At 32.2% G+C, this 23022-nt stretch overlaps 1 protein-coding gene across 1 annotated transcript in view; it reads left to right on the top strand.

Moving 5' to 3' along the window:
• The first annotated feature begins 2093 nt into the window (after positions 1 to 2093).
• The window catches only part of LOC145689324 (uncharacterized), a 49043-nt gene continuing 28114 nt past the window's right edge, over positions 2094 to 23022 (top strand). The window contains exons 1-3 of the mRNA XM_081763467.1: positions 2094 to 2101; positions 9725 to 9922; positions 16080 to 16233. Of these exons, the coding sequence (XP_081619593.1) occupies positions 2094 to 2101; positions 9725 to 9922; positions 16080 to 16233 (360 nt within the window). The remainder of the gene's footprint in view (positions 2102 to 9724; positions 9923 to 16079; positions 16234 to 23022) is intronic.

Below are 23022 nucleotides of genomic sequence, written 5' to 3'. Positions count from 1 at the left end.
GAACAGTCTGATAACCGGTGTCACAATTCATATCTTCTTTCGAATTGTTCTTATCTTCAATGTCACCAACATTCGTCGAAATCATCGCTAAGTCCACTGAAGATCTACGATGTAAACCATCTTGATCACTATGCAATGACTTATGCGTGATGGAAGAGGTTTCTGGACATCCCTGATCAGTATCCAACCTCCGAATTTGCTGGTCCACACTAATGCTGTCTCTCGATAACTCTCCTGCAATTAAATTTCGTAGCCCAAGAAGCTGCGAAGCATCAGGAGCATTTATAGTTAATAAATGTTTCTCTAGATGTTGAAGATCGAGGTCGCACTGTACTCCCTTTTCGTTTGGACGGATTGAATACGAATCTGCCCTAATAAACATTGAAGATATTCCAGAAGATTTGTTAGATAAGCTCTTCTTTCGAAACTTTACACCAGTCCCTTCTCGTTGACTAGGCTGTTCTCCAGATCTAACTCCCTTTCGGAATGATTCCACAAAATCCCTGCGATAATTAAGTCGCACACGTTTCTTTCCATTACACAGAACCAAAAAATGTTTCTCGTAATTCACTAACGCTGACGTTGAACGCAGATATGGAATTCCCAACAAACAGTCGCAAGGAAGATTATCAGTTATTCTGAATACCACAGATTGAAAAAATCCGGATAAGTTTATCACAAAAATCACCTCTTCGTCCGTAACAAAGTTAAGACCAGAAGGCGCATTGATGGTTCGTTCTTCCACCTTACGAACATGTTCATCCACATTGCATTTTTTCACTAGATCTCGATTCACTAAGTTAAAACTAGAGCCCCCATCAACACAAATATTTGTTAAATATTATTAATTTTCCAATGACGAATGTTGTAACAAATCCGTTCATCTCTGATGGGACACTATTATTCTTATTAACTGGAGGAAAAAATCGATTCCTATTAAAGTTCCCAGAAAATCTTGAAGTATCCGAAACCCTAAAACTATTCTTCAATAGATTCGATTTTACATTAGGTAAAGTAGAATTCGGATTATTATTACCATATTCTTTCTTATTTACTGAAGAACCCAAATTCGAACAAGACATTTTCTCTTTGCCTTTGTTACTCCTCAGCAATTTAACATATTCCATTCGTTCCCTATTTTGCAAAACATATTGTTCGGATATTTCTAACAATTCTTGTCTATTTGCTGGACAGTAATAATTTAGAATCCGAAATCTTTGATTTGGATCATACCATTTAAGATTATACCAACTAGTTGATCTTCATTCAACCCGAGTTGTAAAATATCCATAGATATCATTACTGATTTGACATAATCGTTAACTAATTCTGTCAACTCCTGTTTTCTATAAACCTTTTCACCTACTAGTGAATGCACAACTGTGGGTGTAATATATCGATGCATAATATTATCCCTAAAATAAACCCAATCAATGTTATTATTCAAAGCTGAAGTAACTTCCTTCAATATACTACCGTCAGATTTAGAGAGAAGAACTGAAAAAATCATATTAAATGAATAACTAGTATTCATTAATATTTCTTGGATTTTAAATAACATCTCAAAAGTCTGAATGCTATTATTTCCATCAATGTTCTTAATTTCTGACAGTTTATTCTCTAAATATGCTAAAGATTTATGAAAAGTAAATTTAGTCATCAGCTTATTTTCTAGATTCTGATCTGAATATACATGATCTTGTCTAATCGTAGGAACGTTAATATCCCTATTACCTTCAGAACTATTGTGATTTCTATAATTCGGTTTGTGACCATGCATTCTAATATTAGGATTATTTAAACCCACTTTAGGGGTCGAACTCAAAACATTAGAAACTCTTTTATAATAGTTTCCAAGATTTAGATATCTATTCTGCATTCCAACTCGTTCTCCTGAGTTACCACTATTAGAATTATTCGGAATATTTCTACCTAAAGGCGGTTCCGAGTAAGATACTCTAAGATCATTTCTAGCAATTTGACTATTAGATGGATTAGCCATACGACTGGCTCTATCTAGATCAACTGAGTTCATAATCGATTGATTATTATCAATAGGAACACTAAACGATCTTACATTAAGCAATTAGCTAATGGAGGAGTAAGTTCCATGCTTAAATGACCAAAAGTTGAGTTTTGATCCAAGCTAGGATAACCAGTAGCGTCTACTGTTAAGAAATCCGCATTCGACATATCAATGCTAACATAGTCTTGTCGAGACTCCATTATATGATCAGAATTTAAATGAACAGTTTTATAAAGAACAACAATACAATATAAAATAATATACTATAACTAAACATATACTACTATTTTCTACTCTACACAGACTAAGATGGAAATCTACACGACCAAAGCAACAACGCTGGAAGGAAAATCGAAAATATTGAATTATACCAATAATTATAATAATAAATACAAAAATTTTGTAAAGGCTGGCTGAAAATTTCTATCATAAATTCTAATATTCAATGAAAAAATATTATATTCAATTGAATTAATTTGATTGAGTCACTATAATTTTTAAAAATGAAAAATATTTTTTGATTCTATATTCAAAATTTCAAAAAAATGGTAGAATTATAATGTTGGAGGAAAATTTTTTCTCTCAATTTCAAAATATTTAAATTTCAACAAAATTATTTTCAAAGTATAATTCAATAGTCAAAGAAAATACTAGAGACTGAGATCTATTTATAAATATTATCAATAACAATAATATTCTAAACTAAATATAACAAAATAAAAAAGGACTACTTGACTTGTGTTCGTAACTTGTAACGCCCCTTCCACCTCGCATACACAGAAAGCTCCCAGTCCAACAACTATTATTATTCAAAGATATAATAATAATAATAATAATAATAATAATAATCGTCAGACCGAATGCAAACCGATTAACGCCTAGTCGATGGGACTTTGAACCAGAAGATTTAGTTCTCCATCGAACCTCTAGTCAGTGTGAAAGAATTATCATTCCAATATTTCCAAACAACAGTAAATCCAAAATAAATAGGAGACAAAATATTAAATAATAAATAAATGACGACAACCAAAAATTCAATTTTCAATAACAATTTTATTAACAATATTGGGTTGTATATTTTCACTATTGCGTTAGAATAGTGTAAATATACTATTGAAAAAAATACAACCAAAAAATTTATATAAAAAATACTATCAAAAAACCTGAGTGAATCTATAAGCAAAAAGTTTCTTTATTAAGCTTTAATGCTAAATTTTAATAATATTCAAAATAATTCTTAAATGAATCTTCTATTATGCAAGAAAAAACAAATGCAATACGTTAAGTTCCTCTAAATATCAATGATTCTCAATAATTCTATAAACTGTTACTTATTACCTGAATTCATAAAGATAATCAAAATTAACAATTTACAAGCGCGCATCTAAATTTCTCTTTCTTTAAGAATTCTAATAATATTTTATTACTGAAATATACAATTTCAAGCAAACAAGTCTATACAATATGACTATATGATGTATTAAACAATGCATCTATTATATGAACTCTCAGTCTCAAAATATTATAAAAGTGGAATGAAAATGTTGAATCTCAATTCTTAATTTAAACATATATTATTCAACATTTCACACAATTCTTAATCAATTCCTTTTTAATTTCTTTCATTACTCTTTTCAATCAAGTGGAATGAGAATGTTAGAGGAAACGATATTTGCGTTCTAGTTTTCTAACGGCAAAATACTCGGAACTTCTCATATAAAATGAATCTTAACCAAATACTGTAAAAGAAACCAAATTAAACTGGAAATATTGGAATTCTTAAGGATTTTTAATAATTGGTCAGTTTTGTCGCCCGTACTACTTAACTCCGAAAAGATGGAAAATTCCATAAAATTCTAGAAATTTTCGTAAGGGTGAAAAAATGATGGAATTGCCTTAGCAATACAGCCTGAAGTGGATTTCAAAACGTACAACCTTACAAAACACAGAATAAGACAAGTCACAGTCACTACTTGTAATAAGTCAAAAATTACACTCACCTTGACTTGATTATACTATGGATTACCTTCTATGTGTAACGCTTGCTCTCTTGCGGTAGTCAGGCTTCCGTCTGAGCTTTCTGATGTTCGATTGAAATCAGATTGGTCGTAAAGAAGTCATTTTTCGTAAGTAAAGTAATTCCTTGCTATAAACTTTCTATGCCTTAGTTTCCGAACGAAAAAGAAAGGCAAGAAAGAAATATTTCTGGTGTTTAAGCTACCCACAAGAGCTAGTGCCCGATAGGAATTACTAATAAGGTGATCTAAGCGGGCTTTCACTCGGCACAATAGGCCCCACAAGCACTGCCCTTTAAACTTCACTATTCCTCTGCACAGAAGTAACAAAAAAAGAAAGAATAAGCTTATAAAGCAAATAACACTCTGTGCTACTATTTCACAAGCATATGATTCACTATGAAAGAAAACTTTCACTCTACTAATCACTTTCATTACTTAGCGACCACAAAACGAGGAAACAAAAAGAGCCCGTTTGACTTGCCACTAAGTTTGCTTGCGAGAATAGAATAGACGAGGAATAAAACATTGCTTTTTTTACTGATCACTTCGTTATTTAACTGACTTAACACCAATGTGATTTCATCGACAGTCGACGATAATACTCTCATCACACAAAATAGGAATAAAAACGGTGAACAAATTCTCAAAAGAGAAATCCTGCCGAAACGAAACAAAACTCCATTGACTGCACAACCCTCTTGTTAAACCAATACTCGGTTTTAACACTATTCCAGTTATACAATAAGAACAGAGTAATCATACGGCAATACCACTACGAAACAGAAGAGTAACCTTCCGGTTAAATAAATACGACAGAGTAACCTTCCGGCTAAGTAAATACGAACACAAGTAAAGTAGGCACGGAACCCACTTTATCTTGTAGATTCGGTTTTTAACGACCACGCCCACAATTCGCGACTGCAATCTTTCCTCTAACAGTCTTACCAACTCTCTTACTCTTTTAATATTTTTTCTTCCTTCCTTCCAACATTTTTACTTTTTCTTTTTTTAAAAAGAAAACATAATATTACAATACCAATGATTCTAAAATAATCCATAGTGACTCTTACAATGACTATTGATCAACTCAATCTATTTTACATTGATTTTATCCTTCTTTGGATTAAATTCTTCTTCTGTCGTGTCCATACTCGTCGGCCTCATTCCACAGTCGGCCTCATTCCGAAGGCGACACGGCACAGTTCGTGTTATGCTCTCCAAAAGTTGGATAATTGGTCACATTCCTTTCTATGGAACATGTCGAACATGCTATTAGTGTTGTTGAGCATGATTTCAAACCGAATATCGTACTCCATTATAACATTACGAAATGAACCGTGGGTACTCTTGATTATCTACAGAGTGCACTGCACGAGGAAAACACACATGATGGCATTTGGATGTCCTCATGGATCTCATCGACACAGCAGTATTGTCTTTGCGTCACAAAACATCAGGCTGACTTAAATAAAATAGGCCGGAGGATACACTTCCCATTAAAATTAAGAAAAGAACTTATCATTCCAGATCTTCAAACAAGATTCACAGAAGAAACTAACATATCTACACATCTGTTGAAAGACATGCAAAAATTTGTGAAAATAAGCAGGGAATGGCTGAGAAAGTTAGAGACTATGACGCGAGCGAACCTGTTCTATCATTCCAAAGGAAATGTGATCGTTTTCCACGCTCAAGAGACAACAATTTCATAAGCTGTGATAGGGTCACTTCACCGGTAGTGGTCACCCTTTCAGTAGTGGTCACCTAGGACAATAAATTTGGAGTGCAGACTTGTATTAGCCAATAAGCTTCAGTTTTCCATTTTTACTGTAAAGCCTATTACGCTTTCTATATACTGCACACCTAATAGATAGCTTTTTTAATTGGAGTACGATTCTAAAAGGGATTTTTTATGTGTATGTGGAGATTTTACCAAATTCTGAAGGTAACCAAACCGTTCGGTTTATTCAATTATGTATAGTTTATTTCATAAACATTGCGAATCTTTTAATATGTAAGAATTAAATAATGATCACTTATTTCAAAAACATATTTACTTTTACGCTTACTTTGTTGCCGACATGAGTTGTAGGGGTGATCACTACTAAAAATATAAGAACGACTACTTTTTAGTAACGGTCACACTAGGTGCCCATAATTGAAAGCAGAACTTCAGTAGTGGGCATAGAAATAACCGGAATAAAAATTAGTGGTGGAGACAAAAACAGGTTTTTCGGTTTTCGTTTTTTTAAAAATTTAAAAACATAGTTTTTCAGCGAAACCAATTTCGGTTTCTTCCAAAACCGGTTCCGTTTTCAACGGTTCCGGTTTCCTACAAATTCGTTTTATTTCTGACGAGAATAGTGTTTCGTTGTTCTCGTTTCCAAAACCGAGTTCGTTTCCACAGAAATAGAAATTGTTTTAAGGGTTTCCCAAAAGTTTTCGCCGAAATCAGTTTCGGTGAATACCGAACCGGATTTTGAAGAAAACCACAACCGATTTTGCCGAAAAAAAGAACCGGTTTTCGAAAAAAGCAAAACCGGTTTCGATGAAAAATCGAACCGTATATGGAGAAAGCCGAAATTGGTTTTGGTGGAAAACCGAACCACTTTTTTAAGGAAACCGGAGAAAACCAAAACCGATTTCATTCAGAAATTGAAACGCCTTTGCAAAAACCAAGACCGGTTTCGGTGAAAAATAGAAAAGGTTCTTGGAAAAAAGGAAACAGCTTTGTGTGAAAACGTAAACCAGTTTTGGTGAATTAACCGAACAGTTTTTTGGAGAAAAACAGAGAAAAACAAAAACGGTTTAAGCGAAAAACGAACCGATTTTTGGAGAAAACCGAAACCAGTTACGGTGGAAAACCCAACCTGGTTTTAGAGAAAAAGCAAAACCGGTTTCAGTGAAGAAACGAACCGGTTTTGGAAAAAAAGCAAGACCGATTTCGGTTATAAACAACCAATATTTGAAGAAATCTATAACCAGTTTTAGTGCAAAAACGAATTGGTTTTGGATAAAACCAAGACCGGCTTCAACGAAAACCCGGTCCGGTTTTTAGAGAAACGGTTTCGGTGTGAAAAACCAACCGGTTTTGTAGAAAATAAAGACAGGCTTCAATGAAATGCCGAACAGGTTTTTGGAGAAAACCGGGGAAAACCATAATCTGTTTCAATAAAAGAGAACCGGTTTTGGAGAAAAATCGAATAATATACAAAATACTTATGAATAATATTCATAAAAAATGGTATTCTATACGCACCGCTTTTTCCACTTCTCGAATTCTTTTTATTTTCTAAAAATTAGGGTAGTTTAATTCTGCTGTATGCAAGGCCCTTAAAAGACGATTTTCTGCCAGATTGGACCCATATGTATGAATGTAAAGGTACACAAGCATAGCGTCACTATAGCTTTACTTTTTCTTTTATCAATATGATATTTTACTTAAAATGTAATCATATTGCAGTTTTCTTTTATATAATGATGCAATTTTTTATTTTCATTGAATATTGCAGCTTATTATATACTACTTAGTTATAACATTACTTTGTAACACTTTAATAGTGATCATTTCAACGTAAATTTAATTTTATCAAGAAAATTTAATACCAATAAACACAGTAACCTACAATAAGTGTTACCTAAAATTTGGAACACTACTGAATATAAAATGACCACAACTACAAAAAAGTTACCACTACTAGCAAAACGGCTCTTACCAAAGAAAATGTTCATATTTTATTACTGATTCCCTTTTCTTGCTGCACATTTGTTTGTAAAAATTACCGAACAAAGTAGTCAGTATGCAGAAACTGTACAAAGAAATAAACAGATAATTATTTTTTCCCAACAAACATGTATTTGTGAACGGTGTTATAAAAATACTTTTGTGTTTATCAATATATAAGGGCACTGTATTTCACATAACATTATGCATTGACTTTAATCATAGATAATTATTACTGTTTTTTTATTGACGAACATTGACTATGCAATATATATGTCATTTGAATACGTATTTCAATAAATATATAATTTCTTTCCTGGTACTGGTAATATTTTACCTCAGCAGAAGAAGTTCTTCAAATGAATCTCGTAGAAAATAGAATATAAAGTATAAACTGGTTAAAGTTGGCTGAGAGAAGCCAATGGAGAGCTTTGTGAATGCGTAATGAACGTCCGGTTTCCGTAGGTCAGAGAGTTAGTTTCTAGTTAACAATAATAGAAATATGTGTACTGTTAAAGTTGCAGTGTTACTACAAATAATGCACATACGCAGTGCAGTATGCATTTTATTGCTGATAGATTTCGAGATAATTTACCAATGAAAATAAACTTTAGGTATATTGAAGAAAATCAAATTATCACTATACCACATAAAACTGAATTATAAATTGAAAACAATTTATGTTATATGAACTATAGAACTTATATTTGCACTCAGTTTCTTTGCTTACCATATATTCCGTTTTCTTTTGACGATTTGAAATATCTTTAAATAACGTGTTAAGGTATGTTTCAAAATTAGCATAATATCAATTTAAATCATCATGTCACCTACCGATTGGCGATTTTAAATAATAATAACATCAGTCAATGCAGTACTGTCCTTTGTTGTACTTAAATCGGCAAGTGGAAAAATAGCCTTCTACAAATGATATGGCCATTGCAGTTAGTGAAGCGAGTAGCACATTCAGTTGTATAAAGGAAAACTGATGAGTACAAGGAAATAATAACAAAATGAGAAAAGGGTCCAATATTTTGGGGAATACCGTGAGCACACATATATGGTGTTGGCTTAGTAACTGATTTTCAAAGTGCATTGTCCAATTTGTTTATTATGAATCGCCTCATACGCACGTTAATGAGAAACTGTATCAGATGTGGACTACCAAATTAACGTACTCTAAAAGAACCACGTATGTGTTTCACATCTAGGCAAGGAACGTTAAATTCTAATTCAACACCAATTGATATAGTTCATTAATACAGCTAGCTCCCAACAATTGCTGGAATAACATAGCAGTGATAATTCCAACATGAAATGTTTGTAGTCGGCAATTATGCAACACAACCACTTCTAACTGCAAATCATAAACCTGTACATTTAGCAACATACAATAACTATAGCGGATTGGAAGCCTGAAGAATTTTCAAGCCAAAAATACTCTTATCTAAATCTAATATCCACGCAGGTAAACAAAAACAATACCAGGGATATTCTTTTATATATTCTACTTTATCATATGTTTCAATTTCAGCAACACCTTTATGGAGAATATTTAGAAAGTACGTCCATTATGTATAATGGAAATTTCTGCGTTCACCGATCCCAAAGCGTACATAGAATTTTTAGAATCGTTCATGATCTTGAACAGTGAAACGTAGTCAGTCCAGCCAAATCACCAGATTTCAAAATCTGTGGGACTACTAAGATAAGTGCGTGAAACTCGGAAAGAAGCCCTGTGCTTTGGTTATAATGGGAGTCTTCTGACTAATTGATTTATATTAATGCTATATATTTTCAAATTCTAGTGCCGTGGTTTACAAAAATATAATGCGGATGTTTCTCAGGTCGGAGACACTTCTTTTTCCTGATTTTAGTTCTTCATCGTTACTAGTTTGTTTATCCAGTGTAATTATAATCTATGTTATCATAATATAAATTGTTTTCTTCCAACAGATTCATATGGATTGCCGCATTCGTTCTGGGTCTAGTATTAAGCAGTGTTCTTATTCTTACGTCCTGGAGGAAATTTCAGGAAAGTCCTAGTGTCGTCATAATAGAGAGGAACTACTTGGAATGGAGAGTCCCTACACAAGCGACAATCGCATGCCCTCCGAGTGTCCTTACAAAGAGTTTGAATAAAGTTCTTAAAGAGTAAGTAGAATATTCATTATGGTCATAGTATAATAATATTTACATTATATACACCTTATGCTTGCTCAGATTGGCCATAATTACTCTATTGTAAAAACTATGCTACTTGAACCTATGGAAAGTAATCAGTTCAGTTTTAATATTTTTCATCTCCTCTGTTACTGCACCACATCTAATTATTGCAATGGCTAAAACATTACGTTCTGTGTTGATGACGTTCTTTTGTGTAACAAGATCTTCAGATTTGTATTTTTTTAATTACTCGTCAATTTCATAATTTTTTCTGTACCTTTCATATGAAATATTACCTGATAGAGATATTGTCCTTTCTTTCGTTACCTAGAGATCTTACATCAGCTCTTACCCAAGAAAGTGGTAGAATGCATTTATGTATTACACTGTTGAAATTAAAATATATTTGAAATAATTTTAAATTCAGTATTAATGGAAATATTATTTTCTGAAGTAAATCAGAATATATAATGCAATATACGATAGTTCTACTATGGACTATAATACAAACATTCTTATATTAATACTTGATTTTAATAATGGAATATAACTATATACAACTTTAAAGTATTATAGTTTTCTTGAAGGCAGATCTAACTCTTTCCTACCCATTATTTGATTCTCTTTGAAAGAGATCAGGGCTGAAATATTTAATCTCAGCAGTAATTATTCGTCCCAAGGTTTGTGGATTATGAGAGTTTTCTAGATATACATGCCATTAGAGAAAAAATAAATTTTCTGCTTAGAATATATCAAGGAAAGCAGAAAGCAACAGATCTTTTATTATCAATCAGTAACCATACATATTTTCTAAAGTTTTCATACGGTACTTGTTGTATAGCATGATGCACCCATCTTGTTGCAGGTAACCATAACGTTTATCAAGAAGGAAAAAAGCTACAAATTGCATAATTATGTCCTGGTATGCGTAACTCTCAAGCGTTTCATAAAAAAGTATCATATACACTATTCATCATCTTTGTAATAATGTCATTCCAATGTTTATAATATTACAAAATACACGAAATTCGTCTCTATTTAGTAGCTAGTATGTCATGAAAATTAAAAAGGGTCGGCAAAAAGTTATTAACAGTCATTGTATTTGGCTGTCATGCGTTTCCTAAAGTAATTTAATCATTGTAATAATCATTACTAACTTAATATAGAATCCGTTCAATGAAAATATGTTTCAAAACGAAATTTGGGTAGCACGTCACAAGATGCAATTTGCAATATTAAATTATTACTTCAAATTACTTCTTGCAACGCTTCCACTCTTCTGGTTACTAACACTTTAGATCGCAACCCTCAATTTGATTCCTGACAATAAGAGTGCAATATATATATATATATATATATATATATATATATATATATATATATATATATATATATATATATATATAGTTCATTCAAAGTGGAACGTTTTAATTCGTATCCAAACTGCGTCCAATCCCTTCTAAAATCTAATAGGACCCAAACACTCTATATTGAACTAATTAATTTTGTTTCTTTTAAATTTTGAATTGTATAATATACATAAATTAGGTTATTCCGTGGTTTCAAATATAGCTCCAAAGTTATTCACCAGTTTTACTTAATACTAGAAGGACGGGGAAAATTTACCCCCGCTAATGACGAAGCAGTCAATTTGACCGCTACATTATTTTTAAAGGTGGAAGCGGGTTACTTGCGATCTATCGGATATCTTTTGTGGTATTATTTTACAGCATTCCGATTTTTAATTTGCCAATCGTAATTTTTAATTTTTGAATTATTTCATAATCAGTAAATCGTAATAAAAATTCGGTATATACATAGAATATAGCAGAATATGCTTTTACTACAGTGTTATAAGTATGTAATATATACAGATATATATGTTTTATGATAAGGAATATAAATTTAAAAATTCACATCGCATGCTGTGTATTAATTTTAAACCAAATATTAAGATATCATTTGAGAATGGTATTTTGCAATGAAAATTTGGAACTAGATGTTTTAAATTATCGCTGCACTATCTTCAAAGTTATAAGTCATATGAAAAAAATATTTTTTATATGAGAAGAGTATAACTATATTTGAAATAATTTTGAAATACTTTCTTTCATCGCAGAATATCTAATGCGTAGTGATGGAAATCGGTTAGAATGTTTTATAGGGAAACAGAGTACACATAAATCACTTTTCTGTAGTAGTCTGTCTTCCAAATTGAAATTCATTGAGAAACACATTTCTCACAACACACTTGCTTTCTGGTTTTACCGACACACTTTTTACATATCTTGCACACCTCCATACTAGTATTGCCATTACATAGCAGAACTTGACATTTTTTCCCTTCTTGAACTGCGTTTGATATTCATTATCCCAAGAAATTATAAATGCTCAGCTTTAGTCAAACAATTGTATTTGGTTATATATATTTTCATTACTTCCTTATAAAAAATCCAGGAGTTGAGATAATCATCACATTATAAAACATATGAACCGGCTTCCTCCTGATGAGTGATTTTACACAGTATTTCTGAAGCAACTGGTGAACGACATCGACACCAAATTTGTTTTGTTGTAATAAAATATAATCTCAAGTTTCTTTTTCTTATCTTGTGACACGAATTGTCTTATGCATAGTACTGAAAAGAGTGAAGTAATAAATGGTCTTGTTCCTCTTGCATTTGTATACTGTCAGTGTTTTATCGTTACTGTCTTTGTAAATGTCAGTTGTATACAATTCCTTATTATTTTAGGAGGTAATCCCGTTTGTAACTTCCTTTCGATTGGACCTGAGTCTACCAACTAAAGTATTATTATTTTTACGTACTATCATACTTATTTTTTAAGGTATTCCATCTACTGAGTAAATCTGCATTATATCAGGAAATATAGATCGTAGTCTTCCTTTCCCTAACTACGATGCACACAATATGTATATATATATATATTTGGGTGGAGTGAAAAGAGGCCAAAAAATTTTGTTTCTAAATTTGAATTTGGATATGAGGCAAAAGTTGCATCATATCATAGTACTTTACCACAGGAAATTTCAATTCTCTAAAATATTTTTAGCGGGACGCAATGGACCTTATGTTTGATAGATTTTGTAAATAAATACGCCTTATTGTGCATTTGTGTAATTATTAGGCAGCTCTTTGCTTAAAGTAGACTGTAACTTGGTGTTAAGATTCATTGTCAATCCAGATGGATTTCTAAAACTACCTAAGTTCATACTTTATGTTACAGGCTACATCAACTCGGATCTCACCACGAGGAGGTGGCTGCCGTCGAGTTACATCCCACCCACCCACCAACATTAGATTGAATGTTTCATAAGTTTCATTTACGTCTTCGCGCAAAATATTGTGACTTTGTCTCAAAAGTAGGCATATATTTTTTCGAAACAATTTTGCAACGAATAACGAAATCTCTCTTGCGTGCCCCACATACTGACGAAGAAGCTTCACTAACTAATTTCACTACTCTGTTACGTTACACTCATTCCAGTTTATCATTTCTGAGTAATTATTAGCCTAGAAGTTTAACACTGGCACTTGGAAGCAAACGAATTTCGGAAAGTTTACACTGTTTTCTGGATTGGAGTATTTTATCGGCAGCAAGGGTTCGTGTATCTGATCTGTCGTCATCAATCATGGCAATGAGAATGTTTTCAGGATTCCCATAAAATGCATTTCTGGAAATTACTTTATTCATAGAAGTTTTGTATGGTTCTTGCAAATATCGCAAAAGTCGTATGGCCAAGAACAAATGTTTAGCTTCGTATTTGAAAAGAGGTTTCAGTTTAATGTTGAACCAAACTGGTGCATAGACTTTTACCACAAACTTTGCGAGAGTCTTGAGATGCTCCCTTTTACTGTACATTTTAAAAATATTTTGCAGTTTTTTGTGGTAACTATTAATCATTATTGATGTACGTGAAGCGAAACAACAGGAACTGATGCACTTTTCCAACTGTTTTCCACTTTTTCTGCTACCTTCCTGGAAATCAAATTCTCTGCTGGTTCTTTACTTCCGCCCCCTTCAGCTGCTGACGCGTAACTAAATAACATGCCATAACGTATTTATAAGTTGGAAGCGTTCTCAAATTGAGATCCTTGGCACTGAAAAACATCTCTTCTGCTCTTCAAACATCCTTCTGGTTTATTTAGCCATCTTTCTTCTTTACAGCACAAAACAAAACCACCAGATGATAGGCACTAACACAACAATAGATACTGATCCCACCAGTAACTACAAATGCACAAAACTGATCAGATCACTAATGGAACAACACGGCCGCTAACCACACACGTGTCCCCTGCACTTGCACTCGTACAACACTCTGATAACAATCATCAGGCTGCCAAACAGTTGCGCAAGACTAGCACCTGAATGAGCGCGCGTCCTGATTTCGTTCCTTACCCTCTTATCTCCATCCATAAAACTCTTATACTAGTGACTTAATACTGCCACCTAGTTCAATATAGGATATCAGAAAAAGGATATAACTAAATAGCAAAAAGCTTCTTTATTTTCTGTATGACAAACTAGCAAAATGCTTAGAGTTTATCATTTTTTTGTCTTATTATTCTCTAAATTTCAGAGCCATTGCGCCCCACCTAAAATAATTTCAGAGAATCCAAAAATTCTTGTCGTTATCTATTGACGAAGGATGCATTTTTGCCCTATATCCACAATATAAATTACATTCTAATTCCAGTGAAGCTTTGACAAATAGATATACATTAAATGAAATTTCCTTTACAAAATCTCAAATTCAAGGCCCCGGGCTAAAATATATTTTAGAGAATTGAAATTTTCTATAGCAAAGTAATATGATGCAAATTTTGACCCCTATCCAAATTCGAATTTGGAAAAAAAAATATTCAATTCACTCTAATATATATATATATATATATATATATATATATATATATATATATATATATATATATATATATATATATGTGTGTGTGTGTGAGTATGTGTGTACGCACACACACAAAGTGTTATTCCAATAACAATGACCACACACCACAATCGTAACGAAATTACAAACCACTAATTGCAAATAAAATATGTTTTCAGTTTCAGTATACACAACCGGTCAAAATGACCGCTTAGTCCTTCTGGGGGTATTGCGGTATAGTGCCCCACCTAATGATGTGACAATCTCCAAAATTTTTACACATAACCTACCCTATTAATGATAAAAAGTCAGGGACTTTCAGATTTCTAAGTGAAACTGTTAGAGAAGAACAGAGGAAAAAGTTAGAAAAAACGGTCAAATTGACCGCTCCGTCTTTCTAGTGTTAAATATATTTCCAGGAACTGATCGAAGAACTACGAGAGAACTTCGAGATTCTTATTGTGCTAAGAAATATAATTACAAGCAAAATTAAGACAAAGGAATAAAATCCATGGCAATCTGAAAAATGCATTCATTGTTTATAGATTTTATTTTGTTACAACTCTAGTATCTGAGATTAAAGATATATATATTTGTTGTTCAATTTGTTTATGAAAATAGTCACTAAGTCATATTTGACAGGATCAACTTGGTACCTGAGTCTTCTTAACAAATAGAGCATCAAACCACGCGAATTTTGAAGATCTCGCTTTGATTGCCGTTGGGAACTAATGGTTTTCATATGTCCGTTAGACTAAGTTTTACGGTAAGTTATACAGTTAGCGGCAACTGCAAGATGGATGTAGGAAACATTTTTTATTGTAAACATCATAAAGTTATTTCCTAAGAAGAAAACCTTTTTTAAAAAAAGATATGTATGACTTCAAATTTATAATAGATTTTGTAATGTTTAACTTACACATTACTGTATTAATTTATTTAGATTACTAAGAAAATGAACGAAAAGAGAAATGTATTTGCGGTAATTGTTAACTTAATTTGTTTGTATTACTGTTCTCAGATATGAAGATTTCGCCAACACTAATATATATATATATATATATATATATATATATATATATATATATATATATATATATATATATATATATATATATATATATAAAGTATTACTTACTTATATATATATATATATATATATATAAAGTATTACTTACTTTGAACATTTCACACGTCCCTACAGTAGTGATTATCGCATGCCTTTTTGCTTGTCAGGCTGTTTGGTGAGTTCGATAAGGGACAGAAGCCACGATTAAAGGAATTTGTTAATCTTGCTGCTCATATAAATGAAAGTACAATAAACGAGTTTTCTAAGTATGTAGGAGATTCAGTGCTTGGAAGGATCAACATAAAAGAACTTCATAAAAAGGTAACGTGCAATAAAAGTTATGATAAAGCTTCGTAACATCTATATTACATAGAACATTGAAAATATGCTGAAAATAACTAAGTACTAATGTAATGTTATACTGGTAATTTTTGAATATAAGGAAATTTCAGTTTTCAAATTGTATTTCGTCTATCGGTAAAGGCTTTTTTAGTAACAGCAGTAACTACTCTGTACTTTGCAACGTGCTTCTATGAGCTCTGTCCTGGGCCAATGGTTATATAAACCAGGACAAAAATAATTAATTGAATTTGAATTGCCAAAGTTTAAAATATTTAAATATGGCTTTTTATAATGTAGGTATTACTACGAGAATTTTAAATAATCTTATTCAAATTTTCCTATATATTTTTGAAATTAGATGTATTATTATTATTATTATTATTATTATTATTATTATTATTATTATTAGAAAAACCTTACCTTTTAATATAAATGGGTAGTCTAGGATGCAAAAACTTAAAATTCCTGAATTTCTTCTCTAATAATTTATAACAAATAAGCCAGAAATATTATTGCGATCTATACAATTGTGAAGAACAAAATATAGCAAGCACCAACTGAAATTGAATGAAGTTTATCGAATGTATTTAACTTTCTCAAAAAAAAAAAAAAAAAAAAGTTGAAGAGTACCATAACATAAATAGCAATATATATTTTTCAAACAATTCTTAACAATTTTAAATCTATACAAAACTTCCTTTCCTAAACAGTTTTCCAATATTCTTATATATCTTACATTTTCTATATAGAAATTTTCATACAAATATAATATATTCAAAATGTTAACACTCACCAATTGTATTACGCAAATCTAACCTCCAACCACCTCTGGAAGAAATTAATCGCAACGCCTCTTAAGACACCTTGACAGTAGTACACTCAATAATGTATTCTCTCAATCTCGAATTAATAAATTGAAGTAACTTTAACAACTTAGCATTGTTCCCGACACAGAATACGGAATCTTTCGAACTATACAATTTAGAGATAGTCATTATATTTTCACAGAAAAAGAAGGCTGAGACCTTGTCCAGTTATACATATCGTTTCGAATCGCTACCCTTGCTCCGGCCGCACATTCGAAGGCATGCTATCGGAAAGTCCTACTAGAGGCACTGAAGTACCCAATGATTCGGACTGTCTAACATAACCTCCAGGATAACAAAGTCACAGTTTTTTGTTTTTTTAATAGTGTGATAAATCACACATTACACATATCACCCACCCGGCTATAAAAAGTTGAGACAAGTTTTTATGTCCAGATTTAACTACAATATACATATGAATTTTCCATACCAATATAAATTATAAATAGATAGATTCCGTTTGTCCAAGTAAGCCAATATTATTAGACTTCCACCATCTATTTAACCAACTACTAATTCTAACTAAGCATCACCCATACTTCATTTAATACATACAAACTAAAGATAACGTAACTAAAGAAAACAATCCCCAAAATTTCAAACATATTACCAAACATCCTAATAATCCCATCCATTCCAGTTAGTTAAAAATAATAATTGTCTCAATTGGTCTATATCTATTCATAAAATTACAAGATGTATTAAGAATATATTCATGAACACACTTATAAATAAAACCATTCCTACTCATTACTTCCACAATTTATTGTTCACACTCTGTGTAGAAAAGATCTTGATTGGTTCTAGAAAAACTCGTTTTGAAAATGAATCGACCACAATTTAACAATAACATCCCGACTTACTTTCCGCTAGTGAACCTAGTAAATCCACCGCCCATAGACCATTTACTATATTCTCATACTGTGATATTAGCTTTCCAGATAGTTTCATATTACTGCTCTTATTGAACTGACATTCTACATAAGTAGGCATGTATTCCCTTATTTCCTTTAATATTCCGCTCCATGTAAAACGATTACATATCTTCGCAATAGTTTTGTTTACACTAGCATGAGATCCTGGTCGAATATTCCAATGATAAAACTCGATAATCGTTGGGACTATCTCCTTAAACAAGCATACTTTGTATGGATTCCTTATGGTCCTAATTTTCTTACATAATATACCATGGACTAATTTATAACCTTTAAATACCCTATTTGCTTTTAATCCCTGATAATATTTGTTAATTTCGGATCTTTAAGTTGATGTATTTTAATCCATATATTAGCGAAAGTCATATTCCAAAGGTTAATTAAACAATAATTCCTTACTTGTTCAGAGTGGGAAAGTTCAGTTCCTATTTTTTCATAATCATTCTTATCATATAACCTTGAAATAAAATCGGCTGATACATCCATATTTGAGGATATAGATTTAACTTCAAAATTAAATGCAAACAACCTATATAGCAAAGATCCATAACGCGTTATTATTTTCATATTCCGCAAAGCATTCCGCAAGTCGAGAATGATCCATCCTTAATTCAAAGGATTTATGTAAGTCTGTACTAAAACGTTCCATCGTTTCTATAGCCGCTAGCGTTTCAAGTAAGTATATTGATTTATTAAAATCGTGCTTCTTTAGCCTCCTACTATAGAAAGCAACAGGTACCAAATTATTATTATCATCGTACTGTTGGAGGACTCCCCATGAACTTTTGAGGGTACTATCACTGTTTATTACAAACTTCTTATTAAATCCGGTAGTTTTAACATTACATAATTGGCAAATAATTCCTTAATATCCTCCATAGCTTTTTGTTTTTCCGGTCCCCAAACAAATTCTGCTGAAGCCCCCCTTAAACTTCAATAGGCTCCATATCTTCATGGAATTGAGGACGAACTTTGCATAGAACCTTGTAATTCTGTTTTATCTTCTAAAACAGCATGATCCACCTTCAAAGGACAATCCATCGTGAGAGAATGGATGTTGGAACTGATTCCCGAAGATTGACTAGTAGAACTGGCAACAGTGCAAAATCCCTTTATTGGATCGACCGAAATTCGATCACAATCCGATGTAAATGTCAGATCTGTAGACCTCTCCACCATGTCCGAATCCCGCAAGAACAATTTAGAAGTCTTTGGACTGGTTCACTGTAAAATGAATCATGCGAAGGAATATCTCCCTTTAACCTAGGGGATGGGGGAGCATTTAAGAGGAAAAGTACAACTGTACTTAAGCTCCTTCCAAAAGGAGAGATAACTTATTGTTCACTACTTTAACCTGTATACAGTGTTTTTAAACTCAATTGGCATTATAACACACTGATTCAATATTGACTTATGTTTATCTACATCAACACCAACAAACTTCTCTGTCAATATCTGCACCGGGTATTTCAACTTCCGATTCCATTTAATAAGATTTTGTTAACTAATTAGTGATGCTCTAGAACAAGTATCCAAACCTCCTTTAATACTAGTACCTAATACAGAGACATCCACAAAAGCAGCTGCCAATGCTCCCTATGGCCAACGTTTTCATCCTTCATTTTCATTACCCACTGCACTAATTTGGATTCCAGCATTCGTAGGTACATTGTCCCCCTGTTTATTTAAAAGGTACTGTTTGTTAGACACATAGGTCAGGTACTTCGGTGTAGGAGATATATTTTGCACTATTTTACTCTAATATTCGTACTGGTAACACGGAAATTACAACATATACTCAGAACAGCATTTTGATCTATATTTTCCGTCCTTGTAGCTTAAAAGATAAATGTTTTGAACAGAACAATTTCACCAATATATTGCCCAAACACTTTCAGAGGCTAATCAACAACTTTATTTATCCGAACATCAGACCCGTATTTTCCCTTTGAGAATGTTTGACTCCATATAAGAATGTAAGATTTCATCTGCAATACAATTAATTTTTTTAACAATATTGTGGTATATTTGATTATACAAATGTAGAATTCTTTTTGATGAAATCATGCAGCTCCAATAAGACACTCTTCCTTCATACAAGAGTGCATATCTACATTCAAACTTGGAACGGAGACATATCATGCTTCAATGTTTATGTTTTTGACACTTGTAAAGTCTAACCAGGTTTATGTCGTATTTACATATACTCTCGTAAATAAAACACCTAAGAATATTTCGTTTCCTTAACAGAAAAATACAAACATTCTTTTTTGGATGTTGAGCTGAGAAGAATAGGGTTGCAGGATTTGTGAAATTAGAAAGGAGGGTACTTTGACTTAAAATCACTAAAAAATGCTTTTTCCGAAACTTAAGTTTGCTTCCAGATTATAACAAACAACACATTTTTAAAGAAAAAGAAAAAGTATAGAAATTAATAATTAATTTGAGACTATTCTCTCACATTCTGTATTACAATTTGATATGGAGAAAATGTAAGGTGCTATGAGTTTGAAATTTCTCAAATTGTAGGAGAGAACACTCCTTAAAACATCGAGCATACTTTTTTTCATCAGTTCAGACCAATACGAGCTCTTTTCGCTATGTCGTCAAATTCTTTTCGTTTATATGTGTTTATTTGAGCACTAAAATATATAAGACAAGCTGACCATAATCTTTATTTCCCGTTATTAAAAAATAGGACTAAAACGATATTCTGGATCACAGTTCATAGATGCACTTGAATGACAATGGCAGTCTTTCAGATAAAAGCTGAAGTATTTACGTAAATTAACAGCCAGTCAATATCTTATACGAACAAATGACAAATGGCAATCGTTATTATTTCAATGGTGCTAATAATGTTTTAAAACAATATCCATTGGGTTTACCAAGTACAACAGTAGTATTCCGATATCAAGTATTTAACGAAGTAGTGGTAATAATAGCTTATTTCTCCTATCTCCATTCTGGTGATATGTTATACGTCTTGAAACTTTGTTGACTGTTTTATTAATTAGTATAGAAACTTGAAAAGAAGGACAAAAGCTTGTCCGGCTTGGGTACAAAGCCAGACATCATTTATATGTCCAAAAGCCGGGACGTCTGGCAAACCTAGACAAGAATGTGTATAAAAGAGAGACATATGTTGAAATATTACAAAAATATAGTCTGGTTGAACATTGCGGTAAGATACATACTTCAATCAATTAGGAAACACGAGCGATAAAATCACCTTTAAAATTCTGGACCTTAATGAGTGGTACGTAAGTTAAATTTGTTATCATCTTCAATTGAAACGGTAAACGGTAGTCCCAAAGGGAGGCTTCTCAAAAACAAAACGCTATTTTCTAAGGTCTGTACCAACTAATTTTGCATATCAATAGAGAAAATTGTCTAAGTGACCGTAACTAAGAAATAAGTTGAATCAACTGACAGACTACGAATGGTTGGATTTTGAATAAATTTCAGCCTTATGGTCTGACCTCCTTTGCTTGTCTACTTTTGCGCTACAAGTAAATCACACACAGAAATACAAAGTATGAAACTTTTTTTTTTACTTTTAGTAAACTATAATTATTAAATTTACAAAACGAGAACAGTATACAGTAAAATGTCGTGAAAAATAAGTATATCCAGAAAACAATTTCCGTATGTGTTAAATTATTTTTTTTTCGTTTCTACAAACTGGGCCCGATAGCTCTGCGTTGGGCAGAAAATACGAATTTCAATTTGTATCGTTTAAACACCGTTATCATTAATACTGTAGAAACTGTTCTACCCACCAAACTAACACCAGTTATCAGTTTATGGATAGAGCGCATTAGATTTAATATTCTGCTGATTAAATAATTAATGAATATCCTTAATAAATATAAATTCGCTTAATAAATATTATTTCATACATTCAAATGATACCGCAAATAATGGAAATTCAATAGCTATGAATATTTTCTCTTCCTAAATCACATTCCATACAGATCCAAATAATACTCAAGACAATAGCTGGCATACTCAAAGATATTGGAACAGTATATGCTAATTTTAGGTCAGATAGTCAGTAATTATTTTGGAGTGTTTAAAGATTTAGTACCTAGTTAACCACCGAGTAATTTGTGCACTTGTCACTGCGTAACTTGAAAAAATGTTGGAATATCAATTAAAATTTAATAATTTATAAATATAGATTATTTACTAAAGCTACTGAAATAGATTTGCCACTCGTACCAGATGTGAAGTTAAATTGATTTTAGGTCAATATTTATTACTCGTCCATTACATTTGCAATTTTGATGTTGAAGCAATGATAACCTTGCCAACAAAGGCAACTATTTCGGAAAATTACTGTCTAGAAAAACTGACCTTATCTATAAGTGAAATTATGTTTGACTAGGATTAAAGGGAAAACGAAAGATCTATTGGTGATACAGACATATGCACAGACGACTTCGCATGCAACTGAAGAAGTAGAGGAAAATTATGAGAAAATAAAAGAAATTATTGATAGGGAGAAGAAGGGTGCATGCATAATTCTAATGGGAGATTTAATGCAGTTGTGGGAGAAAAACAGGAAGGTAGTGTCGTAGGCAAATGTGGTTTAGGCGATAGAAATGAAAGGAGAGAGGAACTGGTGAATTTCTGTGGACAGAAATCAGTAGTAATTGAGAACAATTGGTTCAATCAGCACGAAAGAAATAGATATACATGGAAATCATCAATAGACGGCGAAAGATATCAGATAGACTATGTTATGATTCAGGACAGGTACCGGAATAGCTTAAAGAACGCGAAGACCTTTCCCGGGGCTGATATTTTCTCTGATCATAATGTTGTGCTGGCCGAAGTAGATGTTTAACTGAAAAATGTAGGCAGAAGAAAAGTAGGTAACAAAGGGAGGAATACTGAAAAGTTGAAAAACGAGGAAATAAGAATTTTGTCGTTGAAAAAATCGTAAAAAAATGTTCAAACGA

Source organism: Thermobia domestica, chromosome 7 (assembly GCF_964235325.1).
Source record: "Thermobia domestica chromosome 7, izTheDome1.hap1.1, whole genome shotgun sequence".
Lineage (NCBI taxonomy): Eukaryota > Metazoa > Arthropoda > Insecta > Zygentoma > Lepismatidae > Thermobia > Thermobia domestica.
Note: the sequence above shows the minus strand (reverse complement) of the source record. Positions and strands in the feature narration are given on the sequence as shown.